At 47.8% G+C, this 23,053-nt stretch overlaps 1 protein-coding gene across 22 annotated transcripts in view; it reads right to left on the bottom strand.

Moving 5' to 3' along the window:
• Positions 1-23,053, bottom strand: part of MBNL1 (muscleblind like splicing regulator 1) — a 167,340-nt gene that overhangs the window by 55,812 nt on the left and 88,475 nt on the right. For all 22 annotated transcript variants that reach the window (XR_009756480.1, XR_009756481.1, XM_061570313.1 and 19 more), the window contains one exon: positions 891-1,067. Coding sequence is in view for 20 of the 22 variants with exons in the window: in XM_061570313.1 (XP_061426297.1) it covers positions 891-1,067 (177 nt within the window). In the remaining 2 variants the exon portion in view is untranslated. The remainder of the gene's footprint in view (positions 1-890; positions 1,068-23,053) is intronic.

Here is a 23,053-nt window from a genome sequence, read left to right as displayed (position 1 = left end):
CGGGATGCTGTAGCCGAGGAATGGCACACTAGGGGGCGACACTTGACACACAAAGAATACATGTTCTATATGAAATCAACAACTGAATTCCATTTAATAGTCACAACACTAATTCTGTACTATGTAACACACAATGATGAACATTCAATGGGACTTTAACAGGAACTATAAACTTACGTAAATGTGACCTTTGACGTCGAGTCTAAGCTGTGCCCTGCGCGTGATAAACCACACTGAAAAAGTGGCGGGGGCGGCATAGGCGAGGTCACATGATACGTCACGTGACAAGGTCAGCTCTACACGTGATATTGTGTTTTATCTCTGCTGCTGGAGGAGGGGTGGGGGGAGCAGTCGCCCACCAGGAATACCATCATCAACTACGCGGACACTGGCACTCGCAGATTATTCCTCTCCGTCTTTCTTACGTAAAACCACCCCGCTTGGCATTCTACCCCAGCCAGAGCTAATGTTCCTCCGCGTCAAAACTGCGTCTTTTTACCCATAATAACCATCACTAGGACACGCATGAGATTGATTAAGCTACGCTCCACCGCGGGAACCACACAAGCGGAAAGGCTGCCAGAACCGGCACCAACATTTGCCAAAGCTCTGTGGTTCTATTTTGGGATTTTAGGACTGCACGACTCATCATATTTCTGATATATGCAATTCCCTGCACGCGTCCTGTGGCCCGTTGGGAGCTGTTCCTGAGGTGCATAGGGAATTGCTGCGGTGGTCCGTATGGAATGCTGCTGTAGCCCGTACGGAATTGTGGCTGTGACCCGTAGGGAGTTGCATGAAGGATAGGAGGCGTTCTGGCGAGAGCCGAAACCGACTAATGAGACGCGGCGATGTACTGCACGGCGGTGTTCCATTCGCCGAGGACTCACCACAGGTGGGAGCTGCGAGCCAGGCAGCACCCCGGCCACGGCCGCAAACTGCATCTGGTGCGCCAGCATGGCGGCATTCTTCTGCTGGATCAGGTTGTTGCGCCCATTGATCTCGAGCTGCGTCTTGAGGTGTGCCGGTGGGTGCAGGTACTTGCAGTTCTCGCGAGTGCAGCGATCCTGCGGGAGAGGGATGGGGCGGGGTAACAACGACGACGCCAATGGTAAAATAACCGCTTTCACTTCCCACGGACCTCAACTGAAATTCTGAGTAAAAGCAGTCCGGTTTCATTGATGAGACAGAACTCGATAATTCACTCCAGTCACTCGCCCATAGGTGGCCTTTCGTCTCCTCATCACTCGTCTATCGCTAAAACCGTGGTTTACTCTTCCCCGTGAACTTCACCAATCGATTCCTCCGCCGATGTTGAGGGTATCGTCTATGAGACCGACCGTTTCAGCTCGCCCACAAACGCGTGTTCGATCACCGTACTGCAGGTCAAAAAACACTTCTCTTTCGGATTCTGCCCTTACACTGCTCCAAATCTGGAATTCCCTCCCATAGCTACTTTCCCCAAGCTCTGAGAACTTTGATCACGTCAAGAAGCGTGTCAACTCGTATACATTATATATACACACAACATTGATCTTGTTGTTTGTTGCTGGCTGCTAGAGGCTTTTTCCTTTTGCGTCTTAGCTCAACAACTGTTACAAATAAAAATGGACCCAACATGACAACGGGCACCGAGACGGTCGCTAAAGCATTTGACTGTGTATGCACACATGTGCACGTACAGATCTTTTGTCAATCCACTGCTGGATGAGGGCTCTCCCATGCCGTACTGACCAAGTGGCCTATTTGAACCTCACCACGCTGGTGAGCGGGTTGATGAAGGTGGAGAGCAGACATGTGGAAGCGTGGAAGTGCAGTACAACAATGGAATGTTCTGCACTGCCCTCTGCTGCCTACTATGTAGTCCCGTAAATCGCACGAATGATAAACTGGTTCTTAAACGTACATGTATCATAAACAAGACATGAGATTGTAACGGATGAAACCATGCAACACTACATGCCTTGGATCCGTTACTTTGAAGACAGACAGATGGCACAATGGCAACATAATTTGTCCTTCCCCGCACTTCCGATTGGATACATACGGCACACAATAAGTTCAACATCCATCACTCAGATGCCACTGAACAAGTGACACGTTTCATTGAATGCGGATGATCTCAAATTACCTTGAGACAATGTCATGACGTACAGAATGTTTGTGAAATGAACCTGAACAAGGATACTTGTGCCAAAGGCAGAGGGCCCTCAGAGTTAAAGCAGTGACAGTATAGACACATAAAAAAAAATTTAAGCCCAAAATAGTATTGTTAAATCACATTACAACGGTGACAAACTGTGAATGCATAACCAAACAATTTTTTTACTCAGACCAGGTTTGGGAATTTATCATCATCATCATAACAATAATATAGCAAAAGATTTGGGATATTTCCCGAATGCTGTACGGTTTCATTTCTATTTTAAAAATAATTATACGCCCACATATAAAAAGATCTCCAAGTAATCAAAGTAAACATGACTGCACTCCGCAGGAGAGACATCAAGTAATTTTCACATTCATCATCAACATGTCAAAAGGGTCACACGGGTTGGACTTCTTCCAAGTAGCAAAAAAAACTTTGTTGCGTTTGAGAAACAGGGGCCTGCAATGTTTTGTGAAATCGTAAAATATAATTACTGCAGCACTTCGACCTCCTTGAGAGCAGTTTCAAATTAGTGATGTTATACTTTTAACAGTTCCTGGGGAGCTTTGTTAATTGAGGTAAACAGTCGGGTTTTTTTTTTCACCAGTCTAATTACAAAAATTGTTCAAGTAATTGATGCTGAGTTTGTTCAATTATTTACAGTTCCTGCATAATTCCACCTCCACCTGCATTACCGTGCGGAAGATCCCGCGGATGTTTATGTAAACACACAGCCTCAAAATGAACTCAAGCGGTGTGATTTAGTACGAACACACACGTGCACGCGCACACGCAATTAGGTAGGAAATGCGGACGGTGAAAAAAAAAGTACAAAAAACGTGAGCAAACGTGCTCACACATGATTAAAATGTTCCACTCGCAGCTTCAATAAGAAGGCCAAGTGTGGATTCTGGCAGACGGGCAAGCCAGAGGCAGCTGGCTCCACCACTCCCCGCCGGCCATAAACCCCTCTCTGCCGAAGATGCATCATGTCATTTCGACTGGAAAGGCATTGTGGAAAATTCCAAACGGTTCATCGCTGCACTGCAGCAGATTTCTGGGTGCATTAAAAAAAATCGACTTTACAACCATCTCAGAAAGAGCGGATCGCCATCCAACTACCCCATGATGACGGAGCTCCCCACGGAAACCACGTCACATCGCACGACGGTCAATCTGGACTCCAGTTTTCCACGGGGCGAGCGCTCTAGTGACCTGCCCTTTGCGGTTCACATTTCAAAGGGAACTGGGCAGTGTGGAGCTGGCTCGGGTGGCAAAGTGTGTCCGCAAAGGACCGCGATTGCACGCACGCGTACGCATAGGTGTGCGGGTGTGGGTGGGTGTGTGCGCGCTATCTTTCAGGGCATCGTGTCCGATTCTAGTGGCGTTACACTCGGTCGCCTGATCTCGTCGACATTGCACCAAAGAACATGCGCTGGCCAGGGCACCGTACGTAGCCAACCGTGCTAATAATCAGAGGTGTGTGGTTGCTTTTGAACCGTTGACTAAGAAATTACCACCGAGCCTGTATATAAATCATAGCCTTTTGCCAATCCACTGCTGGATAAAGGCTTTCCCACACTGCGTTGATCACGAGGCTTGTTTGACAATACTTCACCATACCTGACACTGCAGGTTGGTCCCCCCCAGGACCGGTACAGATATCACTCTGAACAAATCTCAGCCTTGGCCCAGGGAACAGAACTAGAGTTGATGAAGGGAAGTAATAAAATAATAAAAATAAAACATAATAAAACAATTCTCACGACGTTTCGGCCACAACGCAAGCAGCCGTCCTCAGGTGAAAACCAGGTCCGTCGAGGCGACAGAGTCTGACGGACCTGGTTTTCACCTGAGGACGGCTGCTTGCGTTGTGGCCGAAACGTCGTGAGAATTGTTTTATTATGTTTTATTTTTATTATTTTATTACTTCCCTTCTACGTGACTTTACCGAAAGAACCAAGAAGATGAATCCCTGCAGTCACGAAAGCTTTAAATCGAAATTTAGAGTTGATGATTTAAAGCTTTCGTGAGTGCAGGGATTCATATTTTTGGTTCTTTTGGTAAAGTCACGTAGAAGGGAAATAATAAAATAACATAAATATAAAACAATAAAAAAAATTATCACGACGTTTCGACTGCAACACAAGCAATCATCATCAGGTGTGACATCCACAGCAGTCGAAACGTCGTGAGAATTTTTATTTTTTATATTTATATTATTTTATTACTTCCCAACTACGTGACTTTACCGAAAGAACCAAGAATATAGAGTTGATGAGTTCACAGTGCGGTGCGCTAACCACTGTGCCACCGCTTAATCCTTAAACAGTTGATTCACTTTACTTTTGTTTGAAATACGTGAAAATTGCTAATAAATCATACAGGCAATAAACAATAAGTGTACATATCGTTCGTTGTGTTCTTGTGCTTTCTGTCTATTGTCCGTGTTCATTGAACATACAAAGTTATTTCCTTACATTTTTTATCGTGTAAAAACACTAAGAGGTGGAGTGGGAAAGGGGCGAAGGGCGGGTGTGTGGTGGTTATTCAAATCCAACAGTGTTGTGTAAATGACGAGAAAGCCCACCAACAACAAGAACACGTGAGCAAGGCTGGAAAAACGTTTCACATTCATCAACACACAAAGGTGTGTGCTTGGTCACAATAGAGCAGCAGGAAGGGGCACACCGCCGCTCCGCGGGTGTTTCTGTTGTTGTCGTTGTTGTGTGTTGAGCGGTACCGGTTTGTTTCAATCCACAACTAAATCCACGCATTGTGCAAAGGCTATTGCAGCAGTGCTTCCAGTCTTAGTGGGCGCCTGGACTCACTGCTTGGTCATTGTGAATGTACCACTTTCAACACCGATCAGTCCCATTTGTTTGACTTTTTGTCATGGTATTTATTGGGATGCGGTGGTGGCAGAGTGGGTTAGCGCGGCGTGTTATGAAGCCCAATGACCCGAGTTCGATTCCCAGACACGGCTAACATCGGTGGCTAGGGGATATCTCTCAACTAGCCGACTCCACTTCACCAACCCGCATTTGACCAGCGTGGAGAAGTATGGTCAAACAACCTCCATGTCTGGCATAGTCCACCGCGTTTTGATGGTCATTGTCTCTCATCTATGTCAGTTGAATGCGCGCAGTTATTTTATTTTGTAAAAAAGATAACTCGGGGTGTAGTAATGTCATTTGACCTCGCCCTGGATGGGATTAAAAACACACAGCAGTAAATTCCAATTACAACCCGACGAGTCAATTATTCGTTTTCTCGAAGAACTCTTTCCTTCGCTGGCTTTAGAAAAACCGACATTGGCGTTGGCTCGATGCCCGCTCCACAGACGGTAGGGAGGGGGGGCCCTGCGGTTTGTCTCTAAAGCGAAACAGAGGCCCGTGCGGTAGCTCGGCGCGCTCATTACGCAACGTGCACTGGCGTGCGCCGTTGTTTTTACGATGACCTTGCAGGCGACGGCGCATTATGTAAGCCGCTTCTCTACGGCTCGTCCCTCGGAAGGCGTGTCCAGACGGCGAATAATCCGCACTCCGTGTTTACCTATACAGTGCTGGGGGGGGGGGGGGGGGCTGAGCTGCCAACGTAGCAGCAGCAGCAGCGGCGGTGGAGGCAACACGTGCTGAACGACCGGGGCTGTCTAAACGGGGTCAAAACCCACGGAGATCGCCTCCCGTCGCTCGTCGCCGAGTCAATCGGAGCGACGGGTCGGGCCCGAGCCCAACGGACGGCTGAACACGAAACCCAAAATCGACGGATGGATTTTATTATGAAGTAAACAATCAGAACACCCTGTGAAAAGGCATTGCTGCAATGTGCCCTAAGGCTACGTGGTAACCGGATACCCTGAAAATTTTGAGCCACACCCATGCTGCAGCTCTGTGTGAGCGAGCGAATGCTGCTGCAAACCCCTTTTTATTGACCCTTTCATGTGGTGGACGGATGTGGGGGGGGAGGTGGCAGGGGGTGGTGGACGACAGGCAGGGGGGAGGAGGCTGGCAGGGTGGGTGGGCTGGCAGGGTGGGCGGGTGGGCTGGCAGGGTGGGTGGGCTGGCAGGGTGGGTGGGCTGGCAGGGTGGGCGGGTGGGCTGGCAGGGTGGGTGGGCTGGCAGGATGGGCGGGCTGGCAGGGTGGGCGGGCTGGCAGGGTGGGCGGGCTGGCAGGGTGGGGGGGGAGGCTGGCAGGGTGGGCGGGCTGGCAGGGTGGGCGGGCTGGCAGGGTGGGCGGGCTGGCAGGGTGGGTGGGCTGGCAGGGTGGGTGGGTGGGCTGGCAGGGTGGGTGGGGGGGAGGCTGGCAGGGTGGGTGTGGGGGAGGCTGGCAGGGTGGGTGGGGGGGAGGCTGGCAGGGTGGGTGGGGGGGAGGCTGGCAGGGTGGGTGGGTGGGCTGGCAGGGTGGGCGGGCGAGCATGCAAGCCGGCATTTGCATCCAGGCACAACACGGAGCGAACAGGCAAAGCCGTACATAACGTTCACGCCTGCACAGCCACGAGAGAGCCGGTTAACTTTGGGTTTGCGACCTCGCGGGATCCACGCGCAACGACGACTAAGACGACGTGCGGTGGCGGTGGCAATGCCCGGTCACCGCCCCGCGCTGCGGGCCCAAGAGACCCCATCGTGGGCGCGCGACAACGACGAGGCCGAGGCCAGCCGAGACCCCTGCCTGCCGAGCGACGACTGCGCTGCCTTCACAGTCGATCGAGATATCACTTTACCGCAGGGGCGATCGTCGGAAGGACATAGGTGTGTATTGGTAGCACGCGGGAATTTTATTGCGGCGACAGAATTCAAAATTGCTCCCCCACAAATGCCACCCGGCGACGTTTGAAGAGAAGCGTCGACGACGGCGCAGTCGTTCTTACTCTTAGGTTTTTTCGGTAAAGTCACGTAGGCAAAAAAATATTAAATGAAAATAAATCAATTAAAAGTCACGTAGGTAAAAAATAAAAAATAAATAGAAATAAATATTAAATGAAAATAAATCAATTAAAAGTCACGTAGGAAAAAAAAATAACACAAAAATAAAATAATATAAATGAAAATAAATCAATTAAATCCCGAGTCTCAAGACTTTTTTCAGGAGGGTCATGCATTTGCGAATAGCATTAAGGAGTGATTTTAGCTTCATGCGGGAGGATATCGTGCTTTTTTTGTCCTTCCCCCACACCTCCAATTAACATGGTTGGCTACGTATGGTGCAAAAGAGGTTCAACGTACAAACAAACGTAACAGAGAAAAACCCATCAAATCTCCACGCAGATAAGAGAAATCCATCGCAACATTTCCACCTCCTGGCCACCTCGCACAGTCCAAGCCTACAGCACCTGCATTCCGACAAGTATCAAGTTCGCTCGCAAAGTCGCTCAGCGGATGGGGCAGCTGGGCTACGTCAGCGCAGCCCCCTGGATTTCCGCGCTCCGCTAATCGGGCGCCGTGGCAACAGGCGCCCCGTGAACAATCCATCTTGGGCCGTCAGGTCCCGAGAATGATTGTCCCACGGTCCATGGGACTCTCTCTGGCTGCCCGCGATGCCCAATAATGCATTCCGTGGAAATCCCGGACAGGGTCCTGCAAAGGCCTCCTCTCCTCTCCCATTGTAAGGGATGGCTGGCAAGCAGAGGAAGGCAAGTGAACTTTGGCAACTATGGAATTGAGCCAATTACACACAAACATCCTGTAATAAGGTTGTTTGTAGTTCCATCACAGACGAATCGCACACTTGTATGAACACGAGCGAACTAAATTAATGTTCAAATGAAAGTCAAGCGATATATATACGAGCGAATACGAGATGCGAATAATATTAATGCGCACACAAAATGCAAATTTGCTTTAAAATTAACACTTTTGAGTCAACAATTCGGTTGAGCTTGGGTCGAAATATTGCATTGAAGAATTCAGAATCTGTAAATTACACTCGTTAATCCCAATAACACTTGCAATAATATATTAAAGAAACCATTAGCAATTTTTTTTGCTAAACCAGCCAAGTTATGCTTTTTCTTTTTTCTTGATTCCTGGGACGCGTATATAAACCCGAAAATTATTTCCACAGTGACAGCTTTGTGTCCGTAATCTGCAGACGTGTCAAAACAAACTCAAACAAACTGCACCATCGCTCGCTCGTTCGCTTTACGCCGCACTTATTCTCCAATGAATTACAATGAGGAAAAATAAATATATTCCACCCCCCCCCCCCCCCCCACTCTTCAAAATACCGCACTCAGCTGCGAGCGAAGCTTCCACTTTCGGCCGGCGCCGTGATTTACCGCCCTCGCAGCTGCGTCGCCGACACTCGTGTCTGACGATGCCCCGCCAGGTGTAGCGAAGGCGTCACCGACCGCAACACACCACCCCGTGCAAAAAAATTTACCCGTAAAAACTAAGTTTTTCACTATAAATCCTTTATATGCGTGGCGGCTAGAGTCCTCTCGTCCTCTGGCTTGAGATGGCTGCCACCTATGGGTCAGATGAATGGCTGCCACCATTAAGCAATTGGTAATTAAATATAATTTATTTTTTCCTAAAAAGTGTAACATTTTGGAAAAAATTTTGCACGAAAATACATTGTCACGCACAACGAGTCTGTGTGCAAAATGTCAGCTCGATTGGATCACGGGAAGTAGGTTAAAAAACGACCGAAAGATTTGCACGGTCGTAAGCAAGCAAGCAAGTGAACTTAACATAAAGGATTTTAAAAAATAACGCAACGTGGCGGGGAGAGAGAAGGCGGTGCGCGAAGACGTTTCCATTACGAACCATCTGGGCAAGAGGACTGGCGGCTCACCAACGCCGGCCAAGATTAACGTCGCTCTGCTACGTCGCTCGATGGCAGCGCGCGTCCCGACTTCGCGACGAGCGTTAGGCGTCACTGGCAGGCGGGTGGGGGGGGGAGTTTTGTGGATGGACCGGGGAGCAGCGGCGACACGGGTTATCGCGTCGTTTTCGTGAAGCAGCGGGAACCCGCGTTGGGACGGTGCGAGGATGGGTTTTCCCACTGCGGTCACGCTCAGACCCGAACGATCCCGCGGGAGTTACAAAACCAAACCAATGAGCACGCTTCTCAAACCGAGCTGCAAGCTTAACCCCATTCCATTCCGATGACGTACGCGTCTGCGCGCACACGCCGTTTCTCTCTCCACGTACGTGTACGTCATCAAAACGTACGTCATCAAAACGTAATAGACCATGCGGGAGGGCGTGGTACAATTGGGCGCCAGCTATCATAGAGTGTGGTCGTGTCACTACAATTCTCTGCGGCGAGTACAATGTGTTTAAAAAACAGCGGCGCCCCGGAACGGGAAAGCGGTTACGAGCCGGACCAGGTTCGCAACCGGTGCTAATGTCAAGGGGGTGAGAAAATGCATCTCGGGCCAAACTTGAAAAACGAACCTGAAAATAACTCTGTTGGCATTACACGTAACAATCATCGCTCCCTACTGGCCCACTAATACCTACTGGTGCAGAGTCACCTTGCCGCTTCACAGGGACTGGGGGCGATTATTGCGCGTGTCCTAAGCAGACTGCAAGACAAAGCTGCGGCTTCAGTCTCTAACTAATGTCGCATGTCCGCTGTGTTTTCGGATAGGTTCTCACCGCTAGATCTTCCTGTTTTCCAGCAAAGCAGCAGAACTTCAAACCGTGACAAGAGATCCTTTTTTTTTCCCTCCCCCTCTTTAGCTGCCGCCCAACTCCCTTTCGTGAAAAAATACGAGCACATAAAACACCAGCGCTTAACGAGAGAGCCGTGGCACACAAAGCCGCCCGCACGCTATTTACGACTTGCAGAACTCTTTCTCAAAAAGTTTAAAAGGGCAAACAGGAAAAGTTTACAAGGAACACTTTCCTAGAAAAAAATACAAGCGGGTAGCTCACAATTAGCGATTAATTGCACGCCCATCGTGTGTCAAAGCGGGTTTGCAGGGGCGGACTGAGGTAGGGGTGGTGAGCACGAGGGGGGGGGGGTGTTAGCAGCTTACGCCTTATCTAAGCCGCCTTGCTCTTGAAAGACAGGATTTACTCTTATCTTGGTGAGGTCATCAATGTCAAGGCAGGTCAGGCAGGAACGTAAGCCCCTTGCCAAACACGGGGGTAAATCATAGCTGCCAAATTCAGTCCGCAAGGGGTGTTTTTATGTATTTTTTTTTTGAGTCTCAGTATCGACCCTTGGCAATGCCAGTGACACTTCATTCACAAGAGCCAAATTAGCACATGAGAAACCTCTCCAGGTTACATCCCATGTATTCTTGCCTCTTTTCGCCGGTTTTTTTCGCTTGACATTTATTAAGTTTAAAGGTTATCAAAGCCTTACTCTGCTCCACCACCACAACCTTCGCAGCACCGCAAATACAATGTTGACCAACCCAATAAACGAATAAATAAAAAGGCCTCCCTCCGCCTTGCTCCCAGGTCGTTGCTTTGTGGGAAGGGACTCGCCATCTCAATGGATTTCACGCTGGTTAAATATAAATGTCATCGGCGTGAACGGCGTACACACAGCTTGCCCTGCAGCATGCGTATACGGTGTGCACAGTAAAAAACGATAGACAATTCTCTGGCTGGCCACCTTGTCAATTTCTTAACTGGGTATAATATTATACAGGCACGAATCAATCGCCCCACAGCTGGATTCAATGAAATGTCACAATATGCCCGTTGCAATTTTAATAAAAGAAATCAGTTACAGTCTGGCTAATTTCTTTTTGTGAAAACCAATGATAATTATGGAAATTCCATAGTATTACCATGATAGATAGCTTTCTAGAATTAAAACCAGTCTTTAGTCAAATATCCAATAGGGTTTATATTGAAACAAAATTCCATGTCTTTTGAAAAAAAATGATGTATGAATTAAACGATGAGTAATTAAGTGACCCCCTGGTTTGCATTCGCTCAATTAAGTGAACAATTAGAATCAGGGGTTCAAATAATGAGGTAGATCTTCAGGGGTGAGTTTGGGAGGCCCCACCCTCTATAAAGATCAGAAACGTTGTGAGTTTGGTCTACACCATACAGGTGTGTGTGGAAACAAGCCATGCCACAAGCAAAATTAATGTGTGAGGACCTCAAAAACGAGTTATTGATGCTCATCAGTCCGGAAAGGGTTACAAACCCGCTTATAAGGATGTGGGGGGGCTCCACCAATCCACTGTCAGACAGTCCACAAATGGAGAAAGTTCAAGACCACAGTTACTCTACTCAGGAGCAATCGTCCTACCAAAATCTCTCTAAGAACTAATCGGTTAATCATCAAGGAAGTCACAAAGAACGCCAGAGAAGCATCCAAGCATTTGCAGGCCATTCTCGCCTTGGCTAATGTGAGTGTTCATGACTCAACTATCAGAAAAAATACTGAACAAGAATGGTGTTTCATGGAAGGGCTGCAAGGATAAAACCACTGCTCTCCAAAAGAACATTGCTGCCCATCTGAAGCTCACCAAAGAGCACATAGATGATCCATAAGACTTCCGGAACAATGTTCCATGGACAGACGAGTTAAAGGTAGAATAAGTTTTGCCCTCAATGAGAAACGTTATGTTTGGAGAAAACCAAACATTGCTTTCGAACAGAAGAACCTCATCCCAAACGTCAAGCATGGTGGTGGGAATGTGATGGTTTGGGGCTGATTTGCTGCCCAAGACCTGAACGGCTTGCTATCATTGACACAACCATGAATACGGCATTGTATTTGACCATTTTCGAGGAGAATGTCAGGCCATCCGTCCGTGAGCTGAAGCTGAACCGAAAGTGGGTCTTGCAGCAAGACAATGATCCTGAACACTGCACGTTGGCTTTGGGTGAGTGCTTCTTCATTTCGGTCACTACACATACAAGCGGATCTACAAAAGAATGGCAGCAGAAGAAGAAATGCCGCGCTTTTACTGTGGCATAGTCAAAGTCCCGACCTAAACCCCATGAAAATGTTGTGACAGGACCTGAAGCGAGCTGTCCATGCAAGGCAACCCTCAAATGTTACCGAGTTGAGGAGGAATGGGTCAAAATTCCTCAAATCTGATGTGAGAGACTGGCCAACGGTTAGAGGAAATGGTTAGTTGCAGTCATTGTTGCTCAAGGGGGTGTCACCAGTTATTGAATGTAGAATAATTTGTGGATAAATTAATGTTGAAAGAGCATCATGTTTTTGTGTCATTTGTTTAATCACGTTATCTATTATTAGGACTTAGATTAGGACCTAATAACATTTTAGGTTTGAAATATGTAAAATGTGAAATTCCTGAGTCAGGGGTTCACAAACATTTTCTCGCCACTGTATTTGTCTCGTGGTTTTTGACGTCATCTTTGCAATGCATCTCTCTTGTTCGCCGTTGCATCTCATTCGCTCCATTAGTCTCAATGTAAAATGTCCATCAATAATAAGATTTTTGCCGTGGCGTAATAGTTACGACTTGCAATCCGGAGGATGCCCATTCAATCATATCCTCATGCATGGTAGCAAGTTTCTCAAATACCCCCTTCATCTCCCACCAAGCAGTACAAGTGAGTAACACCAAAGTTAACCCTTTTCCATTGCAATGACGTACGTGTACGTTTGTGCATGTACGTGTACGTCGTCGGGTTTTCATCTGATTCATCGGAACGGAATCTTGCGGTCGTGCCACTACAGTTATCTGCGGTGAGTGCAATGTCTTTAAAAACAGCGGCGCTCCGCCTCCTCCAAATAAAATGGACGCCGAGCCGCTTACGCGTTCAGAAATTCAGCCGGTGAAGGGGACATCTCGGAACGGGAAAAGGGCTAAGTCGATTGGCAGGTTGCATGCGCTGGGTTAATGTGTGGGTGTAGGCCCACCTCTTCCGAGACACGTTTTGTCAAATACCCTCCCAGAATTCGCTCCGGCAGAGGCACTTCCACCAGCGGTGGCTACGCCTCCGAGACAATACGGCTCTGGCGTATCAAGGGAAAACCTTACAAAGGGGATCCTAAATGCAGAGGTGACTTTGTCTCTCACCAAACACAACAGTCGGTGACTTTGTTTTTTCACCACCGACTGCACGAGCAGCCATATTTACAGGATGCATCTGCGAAGTGGTGTGCGAGTTACGAGGTTAAGCCGAGGTCGCCAAAACACTATCCTGCAATTGACTTGCCAAACGAAGATAACCACATGGGAACACACTACTGTATGTGTGTATATAAAGACCAGATGGAGGGAGTGTGGCGCAATGGTTGGTTGGCATACTGCCCTAGAAACCCAGTGACCTGGCTTCAATTCCCAGCCATGGCCAATGTATGTAGGTATCTGAACTGTTCCTGAGAACCCCCTTCACCAACATGCACTGACAAGTTTGCTGAAGTATGGTCAAACAATGCGCGCACGGCATGAGGCGGCCTTCATCCAGCAGTGGATTGACAAAAGGCTGTCGGTGGAGTGATTGTAAGAGCCTTTTGGTTTAAAAATTTTCACTGCCTTTGCCAAGAGACAGTGTTGTAACCCAAACCACCGAATAACCAGCCGGCGGGTGAAGTGAAGCCAGCGGGTGAAGTGAATGCATAGTCTGCCAGAATTTGTTGTCTTAGCTGGATGAGCACCGCAGACGAAACAAAACTTGCGCCACTTCTAACAACAACGTCAAAAAAGAAATTCCACAGCGAACACAACTGCCGGACAAACCTCCCGACTCGTGGCCAACACCAACCTCATAATGGCACGTTGCTCCTTGAGCGCCCGGTCCGCACTGTCCGCACCGCTGCACTGTCCCTGCCACTGTCCCCTAAGCCGCACTGTCTCTACTGTCGCTGCCACTATCCCCTAAGCAGCACTGTACCCCCCCAGTCCCCACCGCACCGTCCCCACCGCCTCAGAGCACCGTGTGCTGCACCACCTGTACGTGAGTGTGAGTGTTCCCCCTCTGCGGCGTCCACATTCCAGGCCACGTGCGCCAGCATCCGTTTTTAGCGGGCCGCCCCATTAACTCACGTTTAGTGACGGCTCAACTGGGTAATTGGCAATCTTTAGCGGTGACAAAACCTCACCCCGTGCCCTTCAAGCAGCCATCAATGTGACCCTAGTGATAAACTAAACTACGGAATATGTTGCGCGGTTATATGCGAGGGGTGGAACTATGCACAGTTTTGTCGATTAACAGAGATTCTTATTCTAACGATGCTTGAGCCGAATCACGTGCGCAATAATCTATTGCACGTAATGGGTTCAGGCGACTCGTGCAAGCTACTAGAGACACCACAACTTCCCAAAATGTAAAAATATTGTGTCCCCGAAATCATTAATATTTCTCTATGTTAAAAAAAAAACCAAATGACAAAGACTAAACATTTGTCATCAGCACTGCCATAAACAGGATTTTAAAAAATATACAGGTGACATTTTGAGCATTGGGCCCTTCTTTATTCCTGTTCTGGGAACGGGGGGTGGGGTGCCGTAAACGTCACCTATTGCATATTTCGGTTAGCGTTGCTCGTGTTTTGGATATTTATTATGAGTGTTCATGCCCCACTGCCACTGTAGTGTAACGAAACAGGGAAAAATTTGTACAAAAAAACGTCCTTGCAGGTCAGAAAACATTAAGAGACTCACATAGGTCGTGCACCGGGCATGTGGTCATTTTCTTAAAATGAGCAATTGACGTCACACGGCACTTCCAAGGCCCATGCACGCAATTAAAGCGCAACATATTTTTTCGAGAACCCATGACTCACCTCATGGCTCGCTCACTCGCCCACCCGGGAATGGACAGAGAAGGCCCGGGCACGAGGCACAATTCTCGTGCTCAGCAGATTCGCGGGGGGGGGGGGGGGGGGCACGTAAAGAGTTGTGCTTCGCAAATTAAGCACAACACTATTCTTTGGTTCTTTCGGTTAAGTCACGTCTAAAGATAAAATAAAAAATTAAAATTAATTTATTATTTATTAAAATTAATTTATTATTTTATCTTTAGACGTGACTTAACCGAAAGAACCAAAGAATAATTCCTGCAGTCACGAAAGCTCCATAATTAAGATTAAGCACAACACCTTGCTGAGCTCGTCAAGGAGCATAAACAACTGTCATGCAAACTTCGGTCGTCCTTGCAGCAGTCGCTTTTGAGTAGCCGTCAAAAAAAGACGGGCACCGCATCGCGTGCTTTCTGATGCGCTTCTGCGGCCGTCTGGAACGCTCTTCCTTCCGATATTAGTAAGCCACTTGAGCTAAGCACTTTTAAATCCCCTACATTGAAAACGAATTTCTTGACAACTGCTTTTCGTGTTTAGTTTGTTGCCCTACAATTAGCACGGTTGGCTATGTACGATGCGAAAGAAGTTCCACATACATACATACCTACATAGACCATCTCTCGTGCCCTTGGCTCGTTACGAGTCCACCGAGGACCCTCAACCACCACAATGTGGCGGATTCTGGCTTTTGGTGAGACCAGGAGACTGAGTCTGGGGCCAGGATCAGTACCCTTGGTAGGATTGGTCCGGCCCAATTGTTCATTGTGGAGAGTGAAAGCGCCACAGATGAAAACCACCGAAAAAGCAGTGCCGATATCATGGCCTAATTAATCACCCGTTAAGCCCTACGCAGCCCCCCATTACCTAAAATGGATGCCTTAATAATTAATGCTCCAGTGAGCTAATGAATATCCCTGTGCAATGTGTGCAAGTTATTTATTTAAAATGTTAATTAAGCTTTGCAAAGCTATTTATGTTTGTTGAAAAAAATGCGTCGCAATTTTAAAAAGGCCGTGCAGTTAACTTGCGTCAATGAAAAGAGCAGAGATGATAAAACTTTGAAATATGTCCAATTTGTAACTAAAACAAGCGCGGGCATACTTAATAAAATAAAAAAAGTCTCTTTTGAAAGGAGAGCTTGAAAACAATGACTACGAGCTTCTTTACAAAACGAATGAACACGAACAGCTCTTACGTCGATCGACTATTCGACAAGGGCCCTCGCTATACAGTGTGGGTTGTACGGTTAGTTAACCATACTTCACCACACTGGGCTGTGCATATCGGTAAAGTGAGACCGACAATCCGTTCAGATATCGTTCGTCAAGAATCTAACTCGGGTCACAATGTTTCATAGCACGACATGCTAATCACCATGCCACCACGAAAAAATTATTCCGTACAATAACGTCCACCGTTATATATTATTCTTACGTGTTTTTCAGTCACTGTAAAAACATGTTTTCATTTACATTTAATTACCCCTTTACCCTTTTGACAATAATATTGGGTTTCTGTGAATTACTGTTTACTGAGCATGTACAAGTGAATAGCGCTTGCACAATGCAGCCTCAAGGAACTTAAAGGCACGTTGCACAACTTCACTTGCAAATGATTTAGATTTAGCATTTCTTTGGCTTTTACTTTTTCCAGGTAATCTAATACAGACACACACGACCACTAATCCTTTGGGAGCTTTTAGAAGCGCCATAACAATTGCCTTCACGAGCGGCTGACGCGCGAGTGGTTGGTTAATGTGAAATCATTCAATCGGATCAGTCGCATTTAAATCCTGAGCCATGCAATTGTGAAATAGGCCAAGGTTGCAGGTGGCTTGCCTGGCAGCTGGCTGGCAAATAAATCGTCTCATCCAGGTTTTAGTAAACAAAGTACTTCTTTGGTTGTCCGGTGGGCAATGGGCAAGTATGGTCCTGTATTAATTGCTGTGGGAGGGCGCAGAAGTATTTAGAGTCAAATCGAGGCATGAGTACGTTTGAAATTCGTGCCATTTGAAACGGAGCGTAGGCAACAACAAAAAATCCCCGACATTCAATGATGGAAAGAGAGCGGCAGCCGCGACAAGGCTGCATGAGAAGTCTGTCCATACGCCGACCCCTCCCATCGTCTGCACTCGCGTGAACTCGACTTCAACACGCTCGCTTTTTATCGACTACCTGTCCGCATCAGGAGCACATTCTTGTCAAAAAGGGGGGTTGGGCCCGTTGCCATCCCGGCCGTTAAGACAACTCGCGAGAAAGACGCACCCGCAACGCCCGCCGGGTGAACGTGAAAAATAACCCTCCACCTTCAGTTTCATACACTTGCCGCCTGGGCCAGCCAGAGGATTAAGAGTGACATAGATATACCAGGGAGACCACAGCAGGGTGTGTGAAATGTGCCTCGGGTGGTAGGACGTATCTGTGATCGTTCATGAGGGTGACAGCTCGTGTCCGCTGTCAGCCGAAACGTTTAGTTGGTGCGATGTAAAAATGCAGATGTTCCTTACTTGTGTGCCTGTCCTCGTGTTATTGCACCCGCGGGGCGTCGTGTCACAAGACGACGGTGTTTATCTGGGACTCTTACGCAGCAGCGCTTCAACCCCCTGTACTATAGGGACAACCTGCAGAATGTGATATGACCGAATTACTTCGATACTTTCCCACACAGCCGACTGTAAAGATGTTAGTCGCGTGGCAGTCAAGAGTGAAATCATTGTTCCTCGGAGATGGATTTTCTTTCTGCCAAAATGAAGTGGGAAAAAAAAAGCTTTACGTATATATTGTTTTCTTCGTGCAGTCACTGGTTTTAGTTATTTTGTTTCACGTATTTATTCAGGGAAAGCCGCACTCACTCGCGAGGTCTCGTTTCTCAGGAGGGTCCGTCCCTGCACTGTGCCGAGACCGTGGTCCAAATCCGGTGACAAAACATTTCTCTGCAGCAGGGCATGTGGCAGCGCGTGTCCCCCACAGTGCACAGATGAATTAACTCAACACATCCATCAACAACACGCCCTTGAAATAAAAAAATATAAATCGGCAACTGTGTAGGCAATGGTCCTTCTTCGTAGCACGTGTGCTATATATATTACGTGATTTTACATATATTTATTTTACGACAAATAAAGGGTTACTTTGAAGTGATCGCATTAAATATTTCCATATCTTCCTCCACGAACTGCTCTGTAACACGTGGGATGTATGTAGTGCTCCGCAAGATTGCCAGAAAAACTTATTCCCGAAGCCCGATAGCGCAAATTTAATATCATTTGGACAAAAAAAGAAAAGAGACAAAAAATAAATGGTTTTCCAAGTAGTTGGCTCGCATGCCCGCTGTCTGCACATCACACCAACGAAATTAACCCTGTTGGCTGCACTTGGCGACGGGTGGAAGAAAAAAAACTGTCGTCGCATCCATTGTGCGTGCACAAAACAATTCTGTTTCAGCGAGTCTTGTAGCCTCCTCCGTTAGTCACATGACCCCCCCCACCTGCCTTATCGCCCATACCTGCTGCACGGTTACACAGGTCCCGCTGCTTTGGAACTGTCGAGTCAATCGATCAACGTCCTTTATTTAACCACGTGTTCCGCGAGGGCATCGGCCAGACAGGCGCTTAACAAAGGCTGTCGGTCGGCCTTGTAATTTTCAAGTCAACCGAGCAGGCAGCGGCTAGACAGAGATGAACTTCCTCATGCGCCCACCACCGCGCTGGGGGTCACCGTCAGGTCAGCCAATGTCAAGAGGCTTCAAGCGTCTGCCCAATGCCGCCTGTGTTTTGATTTATTTATCTGTCACACTCGTGCAGCACTTGCAGAATGTCGATAAATACTGAATGAGTAGAAAGGCTCTCCATAGGACCCCATGATGACTGTTTACAAAACGGGCACGGGTTGAAAGCAATTCAAATCCGTTAATGGCTATATTTTAGAAAAATTGCCCTTGTGTCCATTCAAAACAGTTAACCTATCAACATTTTAAAAAAGAAATTCCCAGTTTAAGTCCCAGAGCACGATCTCCAAGTGTGTAAAGTTAAACACCTCTCAAAAGCCTCCCTTTTTTCTCCGTGCCCTGAAGTAGAGCTGTGGCCCAAAATGTCAGCCAACTGTATATTTTGTTGCAAGGTAAATGTCGTTTCCGCGTGCGGCAAGATTTATTTTAGATTTGTGCTTGTGCAACAACGCTGCCAAACACGGTGCCTTAATGTTGTTAATTAATATTTAAGTGTGCAGCGGATGCAGAGCGTTGCGTACACTCTGCCATAAACAAGATTGTAGAATAACACTCAAAACCGTCTTTTATCTCGGTGACAAAATCGCTCGCAATGTACCAGATCTCGTCGCATCTCTCGAAATTTAAGCAGGCTTGAGCCTCGGCAGTGCTTGAAAGTGCAACTGCCATGCATGTCACGTAGTCCGCTACGGGGCTAGGTGGTCGACAGCAGAGGGCAGTGCAGCAAAATCCATTGTTGTTCTGTACGATGCTGCCGCGTCTATGTTTCCCGAGCAACTTCACCAACCCGTACCGACCAACTCGTTGACGCGTAGTCAAACAACGCCTGTGACTGACATGGCATGAGCCCTCTAGACTTCTCAGATGGTGCCTTACGTCGAGCGAAGATTCAGGCATTTTCACCTCTTTCTCCTAACAGCCTCTGCAATTCTGTCTTCTTTTGCGTTGTCTCTCCATTCCTTGAATCCGTTTGTCTGGCACCTCGGGTACCGAGCTCTCGTCTGCTGTTCTTCATGCACCCTCTGTCAGCACTTTAATTGAAGACCACGGGCGATAACGTTTACATGGAATCTCCATTAAGCGGCGACGTGATGGTTTACTTGCAAACACCGCTTAATGGAATATCTTTATATAGAGCCATGCCGTTAAGAAGCGTACAGCCTGTTGTCAAGGAGGCCCTGTAGTTTTATTGATTATATTTATACAGTTGTAGCTCCATTAAGTGGCACCAAATTTGTTCACGGGGCGGCCGTGTTTTGTCTCAGCAGAATGCTACCCCTTGTTAATTTGGACACCCAATTGACTAATGGCCTCAAGTCACAATGTTATTGTATGCCTATGTCCAGTTAATCACGTGCATAAACACAGTATCAATTAATAATATACAGACCATTTGTCAATCCCCCTGCTGAATTAACACTCCCAAGCCGTGTCAACGGTGGGGGCTTGTTTGTAAACCAAAGTTTACCAAGCTCATAAGCGCGAGTTGGAGCCAGGACCAGTTCAAAAATTCACCCGCCAGTAATATTAGCCTCAGGTCGCCGGGCTCACAGTCCAACTGTGCCCACCGCTTCAACCAAATACGGCAAAAGAGTTGTCGAAACCCCAAATGCCAAAATAATGTATAATTCATCAACTCGTGTTGGCACTCAATCATCCACATGGAGCAAGCAACTCAAACCCATTTCGACTTAAGAGCGCCGTCTATTCACAAAGCAGGACGACAACCCCATCTCTCGCTAAAACGTCATTTGACAGGTTCAACGTGAAATCCCCCCGCGCAGCTCCAAAAACAACAAGGCAAACATCGACCGACCCCCCCCAAAAAAAATCCCAACATAAAGATGCGGCGCAGAATGTTAATGGAGCGAGCGAGAGCTCAGAGGCGGTATCGGTTAGTTTGCAGCCAGGGGGCAAAGGCTAAGTGCGGTGAGCTCAACACGGCTGGAAGTGGCTTGAGATAAAGTACACAGCACTTAAATATCACACGCGTACAACTGTACGCATCGTATCGGTCTCGCCGGGGTGCAGCTCTGCTGCCGTGCGTGGAGGACCCAAAAGCAGAGGGAAATAAGTTCAAATTCTAAGCCGGGGGGGGGGGGGTCAACCTAATCCGGGAATACACAAACTACATTCCTCGTGACCCCCCACAAGTACGCCTTTCCAAATTGACCTACCGATCTCCTGTCAAGTACAAATTCAGCCATTACACACTGCACGCACCTCATGATTTGTACGCATTTCCCACGTTATGTAGACAGATATGGATGAGGGCCTCCAGATTTTGTGGGTCGGGCAGGGGGGGGTGTGTATTTACCCATACTTAACCACTGCTGGTCAGTGCGGATTGGTAAAGGTGGGGAACACAGTCATAGCAGCATAGAAGTACAGCACAACAATCGATTCTGCTTCACTGCCCTCGGATGCCCAGTCATGTAGTCCCAGAGCAGCTTATAGCACCCTGCTGTGTACAGCAGTCATACATCCAAGGACCATCCTGCTGAGCTCCAGGGATTCAATAACATTTGGCAGGGATCGGGTACACGCTGGATGAACTGGTCACTTTTTGAAAAGCACGAAAATTAAAACAGTTTATAGGGGAGCCACCTTTACAAAAAACTTAAAATTGATTTGCTGCTCAAACGAGCCAACGGAGTCGGTGCTCATCTCCGTTTTACAGCCCTGAGCCCAAGGTGGGAATTAGACATTCATATGGCAGGGGGCGAGTCATCTATGCATTATGATGAGTTACCGTTGTATGATGAGTTAACCCCCCCCTCCCCCACCAGTATATGAAATCTCGCAACTTTCTTGATGCGAGCCGCTCACCCTGGAGCCCGGACCACCTGGACAACTTTGCCGGTGCCCAACAACAAGCCAGTTCGATGCGCACGGTACGCGCTAGACACTCCGGTGGGCACTCACAAATAGATTTTTCCCATTGAACAAGACGAACAGAGAAAAGCCCGCAAAGAGAAATTCTTAAGAGAATTGTCATACGAAAAACAGGACGTGAGGAAAGCTGGGTCCCACCGCGCCATCCGTGGCGATGATGGGGGGGGGGGGGGCATTTTGCAAGCCGACGTACGGCCAGAAGGCCGGACTTTTGAGGCGAGGATGGGCATGTTGGGTGGGGGGGGGGAGCGGTAGTTTAGTGGCTAGCGAGCTGCGCTATGAACCCGGCGAAGCGAGTTTGATTCCCGCTCGCGGTCAACACCGGTGACGATTATCCGAACCGGTCCTGGGCCTCCCCAAGGTAGAATCAACCTCAAATGAGTACCTGGTGCAGTGTGTAAACATCACCAATGGGGAGACAAAGGCGGCCCGGCATGATGCTGGCCACCCACCCCCTCGTGTGCAGTGCCAGCCTTCATATGTGCTACTCGCTAACAGCACTTGCCCCAACAGTCTATTCAGGCTATAAGGGGGATCTTTGTTTTTGTCTTTGTTTGTGGGGGTGGGTGTGAGATGCGGACAAATGGATGCACGGACGTGTAAACGGCTGGAGGAATTTATGAACACACAAGTGCACAAACTGCGCTTTACAACACCCTGAACAACAATAACTTAAATCCGCCAGGCAGCCCGGCGGTAGAGCGAGAGGCTTGCAACCGGAAGTTTGCGAGTTCAAATCCTGGTTGGGAGTTGACACGTTGACTCGGCCCCATCAGTCCTCCGTGGTCAATAAAAGGAGGACCACCCTGTGGAAAGGTCGACAGTGGTCATCCTATGGAGAGACTCGTCCCCATCATAGGAATGTGGAATTTCCATCAATATTTGGGATCTACGGATGAAATTCGCCTTACAAATCTAAAAAGGATTATTATTTGAACAGGGAAACTCCCGATTTCAAGCAAGCCATTCGCGCTCCCGGAAAGCTTACAAGTAACAGTCCTACACACAATACGCGGAGCAGGTCAAATGGGGACAGCCTCTTAACATGTGAAGGAGTGGAATCGGAGGCGTTTGGGTTTACACGACATTCCTCGGATGCCTGAGGTACACATGCACACACTCGCTCTCACGCATGGCAACGCAACCCACAGCTGTGTGCGCATGCACCCCATCTAGCCCCTGAACCCCGTGCATCTGAGGTTAATGTGTTTAAACATACGACGTGCAGAATCGTTGTGAATTAAATTTTTAATTTGTTTATCTTTTAATACGCGGCTATGAGTGTGTATGGGCACCTTGAAATCGGAACAGTGAATGCATTTCCTTTTTTTTTTAGCTGGGATCATGCGAGAGATGACCAAAATGCTATTGAGATTAAACAAACCCTTCATCGGTCCACTACTGAATTAAGGCCACCCCCATGCATAAACTAAACTATTTTTTTTATTTTACCAAGTAAGGCCCACCGAGCTATATAGCTCGTTTTCAGAAACGACCTGCCGATGACAAATAATAGCCCAAACGAAGTGGCTTTGCATCGCGTGCAAATGTATAGCAGCCAAAAACTCTGAATGCACATTGATT

Source organism: Lethenteron reissneri, chromosome 45 (genome assembly GCF_015708825.2).
Source record: "Lethenteron reissneri isolate LAM-NWPU_2019-01 chromosome 45, ASM1570882v1, whole genome shotgun sequence".
In the NCBI taxonomy this organism is placed as follows: Eukaryota; Metazoa; Chordata; class Hyperoartia; order Petromyzontiformes; family Petromyzontidae; genus Lethenteron; species Lethenteron reissneri.
This window is presented reverse-complemented; position numbering and strand designations above follow the sequence as displayed.